The sequence below is a fragment of the Bombina bombina genome, chromosome 3 (genome assembly GCF_027579735.1).
Source record: "Bombina bombina isolate aBomBom1 chromosome 3, aBomBom1.pri, whole genome shotgun sequence".
NCBI classification, from domain to species: domain Eukaryota; kingdom Metazoa; phylum Chordata; class Amphibia; order Anura; family Bombinatoridae; genus Bombina; species Bombina bombina.
Genome location: NC_069501.1, coordinates 1222649285 through 1222661814, shown reverse-complemented (window position 1 = coordinate 1222661814; position 12530 = coordinate 1222649285). Strand labels below are relative to the sequence as shown.

The following is a 12530-nucleotide window of genomic DNA, read 5'->3' as shown; positions in this document are numbered from 1 at the left end:
CCAAAATAAAAGTAGATAAACAGTTTAATACAATTTACCAGGTAAAATAGATAATTGGGAACATGTTAAAGGGGTGAGAAAAAAAATAATATTATGCTTTCCATTTGAGAAAAAAAAAATCTTCAATTCTGCTGCTGTTTATTTTCTTTCCAACATCCTGCAGATAATGTGACTACTTATGCAAACCCCTCTTTACCATAAAAAAGATTATTTCTTTGTTCTTCGTTATCAATTCAATGTTGGGTGTTTATCTCTTCAGGGTGTGTTTAACTGAAATAGAATAAGCTTTCACTGCCAGACAGACTATCAGACTCTAGTGTGACAATAAGATAACCCTTTTTTAATGTTTTCCTTTGTTTATTTTGATGTACATTTAAAAAAAAAAAAAGTTGTAATTACTTTTTTTTTTTTTTAAACGTCCTTGAGAGATGTTTCATGGAATATAATTATATTTAAACTATCGAGCTTGGAGGATTTAATGTCAGGTCTTATGTAATTAATAAGAGTTACAGGTAATAATGATGTGGTCATATGTTGGATGTTAGTATGGATTTTTAGGCTATAGTGTAACTGAAATGGATTCCAAGGGGCCAATTTATCAATGTCTGTCCGACATGATACAATGTCCGACGACATGATACGATGATACGACAGACATCGCTAACAGTGCACAAGCAGTTCACCAGAACTGCTTGTGCAATGCCACCCCTGTAGATTTGCGGCCAATCGACCACTAGCAGGGGGTGTCAATCAGCCCGACCGTATAGGCCAGGGGTCAGCAACCTTCGGCTCCCAGATGTTTTGGAACTACATTTCCCATGATGCTGAGACACTCTTTAGGCTATCTGAGCATCATGGGAAATGTAGTTACAAAACAATTGGGAGCCGAAGGTTGCTTACCCCTGGTATAGGCAGAGGACAAGTTATGGAGCAGCAGTCCTTAGACCACTGCTTCATAACTGCTGTTCTCGGCGAGCCTGAAGGCTTGCGCAGAAACAAGCCCCCATGTCTTGTTATTAATATTTTGCTAATAAAGTTGTTTGGAATTTTTTTTTTTTTTTACAGTTCAAGCCCATAAGTCATGTTTTGAGGTCCAGTGGGAAATTCAAACCCATGCAGAGCTTTGCTTGGCAAAATACAGTACTCCCTTGTTAGGGCTCGTTTTCAGTCTGAAAAAACGGACATTAGATTTCTCTAAAATTGCGCCATAGCAAGTTCTTTGCTATGGTAACCTGACCTTACATTATAAAATTTACATTTAACGTCTGCGTTCCTTATCTGTGATCACTTCTAGAGAAAAACAAAGATACATTTAACCCCTTAATGACAACTGACGTACCAGGTACGTCATGCATTAACAAGCAGTTAATGACAATAGACGTACCTGGTACGTCAGTTGTCTAACAGAGTGCTGGAAGCGATCGCGATCGCTTCCAGCAGCTCTGAGGGTATTGCAGTGATGCCTCGATATGGAGGCATCCTGCAATACCCCTTTACAAGCCTCCGATGCAGAGAGAGCCACTCTGTGGCCCTCTCTGCACCGGAGCATGGTTGGTGGGTGGGAGCGCAACAGGGAGGCGGGTGGGCGGCCAGCAATGGCCCATGATCATGTGGAGGGGGACGGGATTGGAGGCGGAAGTACTCGGGGGCGTGCACGGACGTGGCGGGCGGGCACGTGCACGGGGCAGTAGCGGGTGGGAACCGCTACCCTACAGAAAAATAAAATACTGTAATACATTGGGAGAAAAGGGGGGGGGGGATTTTATTTATAAAGTAATCAAAGGGTTCTGGGAGGGGGGGGTGGGGGGGTGTAGCTACACTACAGAAAGTAGCTCAAAATTAAAGAATCTTTTTTTTTTACTTAACTGGGTACTGGCAGACAGCTGCCAGTACCCAAGATGGCGCCCATTAGGCTAGAGGGGGAGGGTTAGAGAACTGTTTGATGGGGGATCCATGATATTGGAGGCTAAGGGGGGATTCTACACAGCAGCATATGCAAATATGCTATTAAACCCCCCCCCAAAAAAAATATACCTTTTTATATTAGTACTGGCAGACTTTCTGCCAGTACTTAAGATGGCGGGAACAATTGTAGGGTGGGGGAGGGAAGAGAGCTGTTTGGGAGGGATCAGCGGGTCTGATGTTTCAGGTGGGAGGCTGATCTCTACACTAAAGCTAAAATTAACCCTGCAAACTCCCTACAAGCTACCTAATTAACCCCTTCACTGCTAGCCATAATACACGAGTGATGCACAGCGGCATTTCGCAGCCTTCTAATTATCAAAAGCAACACCAAAGCCACATATGTCTGCTATTTCTGAACAAAGGGGATCCCAGAGAAGCATTTACAACCATTTGTACCATAATTGCACAAGCTGTTTGTAAATAATTTCAGTGAGAAACCTAAAGTTTGTGAAAAAGGAAACAATTTATTTTTATTTGATCGCATTTGGCGCTGAAATGGTGGCATGAAATATACCAAAATGGGCCTAGATCAATACTTTGGGTTGTCTACTACACTACACTAAAGCTAAAATTAACCCTACACATTCCCTACAAGCTCCCTGATTAACCCCTGCACTGCTGGACATAATACACGTGTGGTGCGCAGCGGCATTTAATAGCCTTCTAATTACCAAAAAGCAACGCCAAAGCCATATATGTCTGCTATTTCTGAACAAAGGGGATCCCAGAGAAGCATTTACAACCATTTATGCCATAATTGAACAAGCTGTTTGTAAATAATTTCAGTGGGAAACCGAAAGTTTGTGAAAAAATTTGTGAAAAAGGAAATTATTTTTTTATTTGATTGCATTTGGCGGTGAAATGGTGGCATGAAATATACCAAAATGGGCCTAGATCAATACTTTGGGATGTCTACTAAAAAAATATATACATGTCAATGGATATTCAGAGATTCCTGACAGATATCAGGGTCCCAATGTAACTAGCGCTAATTTTGAAAAAAAGTGGTTTGGAAATAGCAAAGTGCTACTTGTGTTTATTGCCCTATAACTTGCAAAAAAAGCAAAGATCATGTAAACATTGGATATTTCTAAACTCAGGACAACATTTATAAACTATTTAGCATGGTTGTTTTTGGTGGTTGTAGATGTGCAACATATTTTGGGGCTAAAAGTTAGAAAAAGTGTTTTTTCCCATTTTTTCTCATATTATATAATTTTTTTTATAGTAAATTATAAGATATGATGAAAATAATGGTATCTTTAGAAAGTCCATTTAATGGCGAGAAAAACAGTATATAATATGTGTGGGTACAGTAAACGAGTAAGAGGAAAATTACAGCTAAACACAAACACTGCAGAAATGTAAAAATAGCCCTGGTCCCAAACGGACAGAAAATGGAAAAGTGCTGTGGTCATTAAGGGGTTAAAAATAAAATGATTTTTTTTTTTTATGAAAAAAAAACATTTTCTTTTTGTTTTATTATATTTTACATATTAAGCACGTTAAAGGGACATGAAACCCAACATTTTTCTTGAATGATTTAGGTAGAACATACAATTTTAAACAACTTTCCAGTTTACTTCTATAATTACATTTGTTTCATTCTCTTGGTATCATTTGTTGAAGGAGCAGCAATGCACCACTGGTTTCTAACTAAACACATGGGTGAGCCAATGACAATCAGTGTATATATATGCAGCCACCAATCTGCTCCTGAGCTTTCCTAGATAAATCTTTCAGCAAAGGATAAGAAGAGAAGGAAGCAAATTAAATAATATAAGTAAATTAGAAAGTTGTATAAAATGATATGGTCTGTCTAAATCCTGAATGTCTAATTATGACTTTACTGTCCCTTTAAGTCAAAATTCTATAACTCTTATATTACATACTACATGTGCACACAAACCAGTTGAGGCTCAAGTTAATTCCTCTGAATAACTGAACAACTAAGCAACTTTGATCAGAAATGCCCTTTATTGTATCAGGTTCCTATGAAGCTGATTTGGTCGACTAGTAGCTAACCTGAAAAGTAAATTGTATATCTCTTCTCTCTCCAGTTCTTGTATTCTTCTTTGTAGCCTTTCATTGAAGTCCGAATTAAAGTTTCATGACTTTAAAGGGACACTGAACCCAATTTTTTTCTTTTGTGAATCAAATAGAGCATGCAATTTTAAGCAACTTTCTAATTTACTCCCATTATCAAATTTTACTTCATTCTCTTTGTATCTTTATTTTAAAATCAAGAATGTAAGTTTAGATGCCGGCCCATTTTTTGGTGAACAACCTGGGTTGTTCTTGCTGATTGGTGGATACATTCATCCACCAATAAACCAGTGCTGTCCAGGGTTCTGAACCAAAAATAGCTTAGATGCCTTCTTTTCAAATAAAGATAGAAAGAAGAAAGAAGAAAAATTGATAATAGGAGTAAATTAGAAAGTTGCTTAAAATTGCATGCTCTATCCAAATCACTAAAGAAAAAAATGTGGGTTCAGTGACCCTTTAATAGAGGATGCAACTTATAAAACAAGGTTCAAATGCATCATGATCGTCAATGTTACTTCTTTATCTTAGAATTATTTTAACAATTTACCTAATTTAATATATTTCATTTTTATAAGAATAGTATTGAGGTTATTCTCCATCTACCTCTAGTCATGGTTACTCCCATGTTGAAATCTAGCTTTCACTGCATTATAGAGATGATGTGTTTGCATATGTGCAGTAACTCTCCTTCAGATACCTGCAGTGAGATTTAGGTTTCAGATTCAGAATGGCGTGCCCATAATTAGAGGAAGGTGTATGAAATGTATTTATCCCTTTAAAGGGACAGTATACACTCAATTTCATATAACTGCATGTAATAGACACTACTATAAAGAATAAGATGCACAGATACTGATATAAATATCCAGTATAAAACTGTTTAAAAACTCACTTAGAAGCTGTAAGTTTGGCTCTGTTGAAAAGGTAGCTGGAAAGCCCACTGCAAGTGGCAAATAAGACACTCCCCCCCTCCCCCTTCTTTTACATATGAAAAGACCCTTTACACAAACAGCAGCAAGCTGGAGAAGGTAGCTGACAGTATTCACATAAAACTTTGGGGCTTGGTTAGGAGTCTGAAAATCAGAGCAATGTTATTTAAAAATAAGCAAAACTATACATTTATTTTTTTAAAAAACTTTATGGGCTATATAAATAGATCATCTACAAAACATTTATGCAAAGAAAAAATGAGTGTATAATGTCCCTTTAAAGAGATATTGTGAGCAGAGGGGGGTGGGGGGGGGTGGTAGTGTCTGCTCTTATTGTTTTCCTAGCCCCTGGGTGTCCCAGTTTAACCTCATTAACAATGCTAAACTGGGAGCTTCTAAATCAGTTTATAAAAGGTTTTATACTGGATTTTTAGATCAGTATCCGTGCATAATCTTCTTTATAGTAGTGTCTATTACATGCAGTTATATGAAAATAGGTGTATACTGTCCCTTTAAGTAAGCTCAGGAGTGTGTGTGTCTTGAGCAATATATTTATAATTTTATTAAAAATACTATATTTTCAGACAGAGATTGCACTGGTCTCACATAGATGCCTGATGATCTAAAGTAGAGATGTGCATTTGTTTTCTGAATGAATGCACAAACTAAAATGAAAAATACTAACGCTTAGCGAGCTTGGATTCCAGGAAATGTGCTGGGAACTGAAAGAGTTGAAGGGACAAGTTTACTCCAAAATTATTATTGTTTAAAAAGATAGTTAATCCCTTTATTACCTATTCCCCAATTTTGCACAGCCAACATTTTACCTCTGTGATTACCTTGTAGCTAAGCCTCTTTTGACAGCCCCCTGATCACATGGCTATTTATTTATTTAAATCTGTAAATGGTTAATTCCCTAAACCTTAGGTCCGATCACTCTATGCAGACACAACCGTTAGATTTTGTGGGGCCACGTGACACTATACATGAAGTTTTTTAATGGAATCCGCCCTATACTTTAAGTGTTGATCATTTGGGATTCACATATTTTTCATATTATAAAAAATTGTATGTTTTTTTTTTCCACCCCCATTTATGTCACCGCGCGCATGCGCCTTGAAGGCAACTCGCCTGTATAAATACTGGTTCCTCTGATGTCGAGTGTATCAGGAGCGCATGCGCAATAAAGGCCAATCTCCATATAATTAATCAACCCTTTGCTGAGAGGTTGGGCCACTTGCGCATGCGCAGTGAGCGCCACACACCTCAAACAGCTGATGTCACGTCACCGGAAGTGACGCAGGTCCCGCATTCTTCTAAGTCGAGACTTATTTTAGAACACCTGTCCCTTCAGCAATGGATAACAAAAGAATGAAGAAAATTTGATAATAAAAGTAAAGTGGAAAGTTGTTTAAAATTGTATGTTCTATTTGCATCATAAAAGACAATTTTGGGGTTTACTATCCCTTTAATGTGTTCCCAATGGTTAATTTTACCTGCTAGACTGTTTTAAATAGCTTACGAATAGCTCTGTTACTTTTATTTTGTTGTTTAAAATAGCTGCTTCTATATGCTGAAGCTACAGCTTACACAGTAAATCTCAGTACTGCAATATAGAAAAGCTATGTAATCAAAAAGAACCCCAGCCGGGAGGGGGGGGGGCACCCAGCTCATTTGAAATTGTGTTTTTTGTAATATTTTTGAATACAATAAACTCTTATTAGCTGCTTCCTTGAATACAACGTCCATTTAATAATATTATTTTATTTCAGGTGAGATTTTCATACAAAAATTTGGGCTGAATGGTCCCTTATTGTTCATAGCCTAGGTGGTGTGGAAAAGCTTTAGTCAGATCTATCTGTATCTATCAATCTCTATCATTTATCTATCTATAGTATCTATTTATCTATCCATGTATCTATCTACAGTATCTATCTATATTTTTATCTATATCTAATCTATCAATCATTCACACCCATACATATATATTTTTGTATTGCACTAATGAACTCCCTGGTGTTTCACAGACATGTATCTAAATATAGCATTAATGTCACTTGAGTATACAAAATATGTCAAAAACGTGTGACACGAGTGTAAAAGAAGTCACAAAAAAATGAACAATATTCAACTATTTTCTTTCAACATTCTAAATGGGTTACTACATTTACTCTTATAGTATAAAAAATAATGAATGTAATTCCTTGTCATAATGAAATAATACTTTGTGACAAAGTAATTTAGAGTTGTATTTTAAATCATATTTTATTTATTACAATTTTTCTCAGTATATAACTTATGTGTGTTAAATACAGCTATATCATTTTATTTAGATAGAATTTCCCATTTGCTCCACCATAATGTGACTTCTATGATACAATTTGCAGCTAAACTAAGCCATGTTTGGCAGCTATTTGGCTTCCAAAGGGTTAATCTTGATAACTGCCTTAGCCCAATCCTGGGAATTGAGCTTTTTTTTTTCCCTTCTTTTCCTGAGCTTTTGAGACGCTCCCCTAGTGGGGGAAGCAGCACTCTCCAGCAAGAGAATCAGTAGCAGCTTGTTTTAGAGAGAGTATGACAATGCAGGGAGAGGGGGCTCTGTGAGCAGCAGGAGAGGAGCCATCTCTGCGGGGGGCAGGGGAGGGGGCAAGGTGCGCTCTTGTTCTGGGCTCAGATAGGTGTTTGCATTGATATAAATGAATGCCAGGGATTAGAAGTTCAGTTCACACACAGAGAATGCCAGAGGAGGGTCTGGATATCACAGCGTTACTGATTGTATGCTCATGAGGGGATCTTCTCACAGCCAGCTGGATCTCAGAGGTAAGTCTGGTACCGGTACCGTCTGGTGTGGGCCCCTGTATCTGCTATCCGCAGCTCTCTCCTGCCCATGTGCTGCTGCTGTGGTTCAGTTCCTCACTATTGTTTCTCTTAGCCCAGAATACACTGGGAACTTTGTAGCACACAGACGTGACTGTTTCACCTTTTTAGTTCTGCAAACTTCTGTAGATACCAGTTCCTCTGTAACTTGATATCGACTCACATTTTCCTTTTTTTTTTGGCCTTTTTCACCTTTAGTAAATAGTTTGCAACTTAATCACCATTGGCAGAAAATAAAGATGATTTTTTTGGGGGTAATCAATGGGTTAAAGCAGAAATGTTTTATCATGTTTTAAACAAATACATGTATGTGTGTGTGTGTGTGTATATATATATATATATATATATATATATATATATATATATATATATATATATATATCTCTTTTGCACAAGTAATACTAAATGAGGAAAAGCCTAACCTCTTACTCATGCTGCAGATTTAACTAATCCTTACTATATTGACATTTATAAACCAAGTTTTTACTAAAATACTAGATAAACATTAATACAATGTGTGTGTGTATGTGTATATATATATATATATATATATATATATATATATATATATATATATATTCCTTAACTGGTGTAAAGTTGACATTTCAGCCGAATAGAACAAATGTATTACAATCTGTAACATTCTATAGTATTTCTGCCTTGTGTGGGATTCAGGGGTTAATGTCTGTTATATACTGTGTGAGCTTGGATGTGTGTGTGGTTTCGTTTTTTTTTTATTCTTTTCTTGAGATGAAATTGCCACGGCTGCAAGTAATTTGATCAGCAGCTGCAGCTCCTGCGCCCTCCTCCTGCCCTGAGACCTCAGACCAGTCCCAGTCTTCAGCCCTAAAAGGAGAAGGGGGGTGGAGTCGGGCTACTGGGACGTCACTAAACTTTGTTAGTTGGAAACTTAGTGGTTAATAAGTTTATCTCTCATTCCAAAAGCTTATCAAACAAACAAATGTACAAAAATGCTTATCAGACTTTAAATCAAGCATTATATGTGAACAAATATATATTGCTGACAAATGTAAGCTTGCTCTAAAGATTGGAGTTATCCTGCTGGAAATCTATCTATCGCTATCTGGAGTCGTTTTTGCTAAATGGTGCCAGGCATATCAATGGTTAACTGTCTTTATAAATGTTAGAATATTCTATTAAATGCCTGTGTATAGAAACATCTGTGTATTGTATAGTTACATCCTCCTCATAAACAGCTGTCAAGTGTCTACTTAATTTATAGGAAAACTCCTATGTCTGTGCTGAATTTCCCTTTTCTAAAATGTTTGAGTCATGTCTGCTCTGGAGAGTACTTAAGACCATAAAAACGTGCTCTAGCTTGCGGATGTTAAAAAAAAATCTTAGTCCCACTCTAATGATGATTAGCTAAATGATTGATTTAAAGGGACATGAACACTTTAATGTGATATATAATGCTTATGTGTTGAATTATGGTCCTGCAATTTAAAGATCTAGTAAATACAGTAGATTTGCACAATCAACAAATGCATGTTAACAAGACAATGCGATGGCAGTGAACTGAAATTTCAGTTATGTCTATTCCATGCCTCTTGTATCATGTGACAGCCATCAGCCAATCACAAATGCATATACATATATTCTGTGAGTTCTTGCACGTGCTCACTGGTGCTGGTTACTCAAACAGTGTAACTATAAAAAGACTACACATTTTGTTAATTAAGGTAAATTGGAAAGTTGTTTAAAATTGCATTCTCTATCTGAATCATAAAAGGACATTGTACACTAAATATTTTGTAGATCTATTTATATAGCCTTACAGCTTTTTCTTTTTTCTTTTTCTTTTTTTTTTTTAAGTATAGTTTTGCATATTTTTTTTTAAATACATTGCATTGATTTTCAGACTCGAGTCCTAACCATGCCCTAAAGTTTTAGGCGAATACTGATGTATACCTACTCCAGCTTGCTCCTGTTTGTGTAAAGTCTTTTCATATGCAAAGGAAGGGGGGGGTTGTTTGCTTTTTTTTTTTTGCTATAGAACCACTTGCTGTGGGTGTTCCAGCTTAACGTTTTAACAGTGCTAACCTGGGAGCTTCTAAGTAAGTTTTTTTTTAAATGGTTTTATACTGGATTTTTAGATCAGTATCTGTGCATATTATTCTTTATAGTAGTGTGGATTACATACAGTTATATGAAGATTGGTTTATTCTGTCCCTTTAAATTTTGACTTGAGTGTCCCTTTTAAAGGCACACACAATGCTGTAGAATTGCATAATTAATAAGTGCATAATAAAGACAATGATTTAACACCTACTCTAAATTTCAAACAAGCAGATTTTTCTCTCTCCCCCCCATTTACTGCCCCCCTATATCATGTGACAGACATCAGCCAATCACACATTAGTATACATATACTCTGTGAGCTTGTGCACATGCTCAGTAGGATCGGTTTAAAATACCAAGAGAAAAAAGCAAATATAATGAAAAAAGTAAATAATAAAGTTGTTTGAAATGACATACCCTATCGGAATCATGAACGTTTAATTTGGACTTAAAGGGACAGTATACTATAAAATTGTTTTTCCAATTACTTTTTTACTAGATGCAGAGTATAACATGTATGAGATTTGCTTTTTTAAGGCTTATTTGTGTATATGAATTAGCTGATTTTGTGTTTTTTAAGCCACATCCTAATAATAAAATGGGTTGAGCTTGTAGGTATAATCAGATCTCATTACTTTATCACCGTGTGTACATATACCTGCTTCTTTATCTTATATCTGTCTATAAACCAATCATTAATACTTGGAGTCAACAATGGAAAATTTACATTTGTATTTCCTTATCACTTCTATAACTCACTGGGAGTGTAATTTCTTCTACTGGCTGTGTTAACACAGCTTGGCCTTGAGGCCAAAAACTTTCAGGCTGGGTGGGGATACCACAGGCTAAATAAACTATTTTAAATGCAAATATAAGGGTAATGGAAATACTTGTAAACAATTTAATACTCTCCAGCAGGTAAAGTGGATCATTGGGAACAAATTAAAGGGGAGAACACTTTTGAGCAAACTGTCACTTTAATATAAGTGTTGGTTATGCAAAATTGTTTAATTAAAGGGATTCTCTATCATTTTAAACAATAACATTTCTGGTGTTGACTGTCCATTTTTAAAGGGACACTAAACCCAAATTTTTTTTCTTTCATGATTCAGATAGAGCATGCAACTTTCTAATTTACTCCTATTATCAATTTTTCTTCGTTCTCTTGCTATCATTATTTAAAAAGCAGGAATTTGATGCATAGGAGCCGGCCCATTTTTGGTTGAGAACCTGGGTTATGCTTGCTTATTTGTGGGTAAATGTAAGCCTCCAATAAGCCAGCGCTATCCATGGTGCTGAGCCTAAAATGGGCTGGCTGCTTAAATTAACATTCCTGCTTTTCAAATAAATATAGCAAGAGAACGAAGAAAATTTGATAATAGGAGTAAATTAGAGCATGAAATTTTAGGCAACTTTCTATCTGAATCGTGAAAGAAAAAATTCAGATGTCCCTTTAAATAAAATACGCTGCACATGTGCAGACAAATGAGCACTATAATGCAGTGAAAGCCAGAGTTCAAAATGGCGGCACCCTTAACTAGAGAGAGGCGGGGCATAACCACAATACTATTCATATTAAATGTTTGAGTCCCTTTTTTTAAAGGGACAGTAAAGTAAAAATTTAACTTTCATGATTCAGACAGAGCATGCCATTTTTAAACCACTTTCCAATCTACTTCTGTTATCAAATTTGAGTAAAACCAGATAAGCTCAGGAGTGTGCATGTGTCTTTAGTACTCTATGGCAGCAGTGTTTTAGAACATTATTTGTAGCTTTGATATACAATGTTGCAAAGCACTGCTGTCATGGAGTACTAAAGACACGTGCACACTCCTGAGCTCTTATGAGCCTACCTAGTTTTACTATTCAATAAGTTACCAAGAGAACAGATCAAATTTGATAACTGAAGTAAATTGGAAAGTTGTTTAAAATTGCATGTTCTATCTGAATCAAAGTTTTTTAATTTTGACTTTACTGTCCCTTTTAAGTGGCTTGGAGGGGGGGCATATGTGAAGAAACTGGTGCATTGAATGTATTATAGTCGGCCTTTAAAGGGACATTATAGTGGAAAATCACATTTTCTATGTGACGAGAGCAGGAAGTGACGTCACTAGATTGGGGACGGGGCTTAGGTCCGTTTGTCTGTGTCGCAGTTAGTTAGTGAGATCAACCATACTAGATGTATATTTCCACGCTCTGTAATATAATAGAGTTGTACCATCTTTGCTGTGTCCTGCATCTCATGACATGGTGTCAGAAGTGCTTGCCTACGCTCCTGTTTCCTGATCGATGACAATGTCAAAGTTTACCCCACCTGAGCCTTTCGATTTCTCTCAGCCTGCAGCTTGGCCCACATTGCATCAGCGGGTTCAGCGCTTCAGGATTGCTTCCAAGCTGGACAAGGAGAGTGGTGAAGTACAAGTTAATTCTCGTTTATACTCTATGGGGAAAGATGTGGAGCCAGTGTTCGATGCTTTTATTTTCCAAGAGGGGGAAGAATTTAACTTTGAAATAGTTATGGATAAACTCAGTGCCCACTTTGTGCCCAAAAGAAATGTGATTCATGAGAGAGCTTGTTTTCACAAACGTAATCAGCGTGTGGGAGAATCTGTGGAGTCATTTGTGCGCAGC

At 36.7% G+C, this 12530-nt stretch overlaps 1 protein-coding gene across 1 annotated transcript in view; it reads left to right on the top strand.

Annotated features, from left to right (window-relative positions):
* Nucleotides 1-7523: 7523 nt before the first annotated feature.
* Nucleotides 7524-12530, top strand: part of TSKU (tsukushi, small leucine rich proteoglycan) — a 36444-nt gene continuing 31437 nt past the window's right edge. The window contains exon 1 of the mRNA XM_053708696.1: nt 7524-7760. Coding sequence (XP_053564671.1) covers nt 7718-7760 — 43 coding nt within the window. The 5' untranslated portion in view covers nt 7524-7717. The remainder of the gene's footprint in view (nt 7761-12530) is intronic.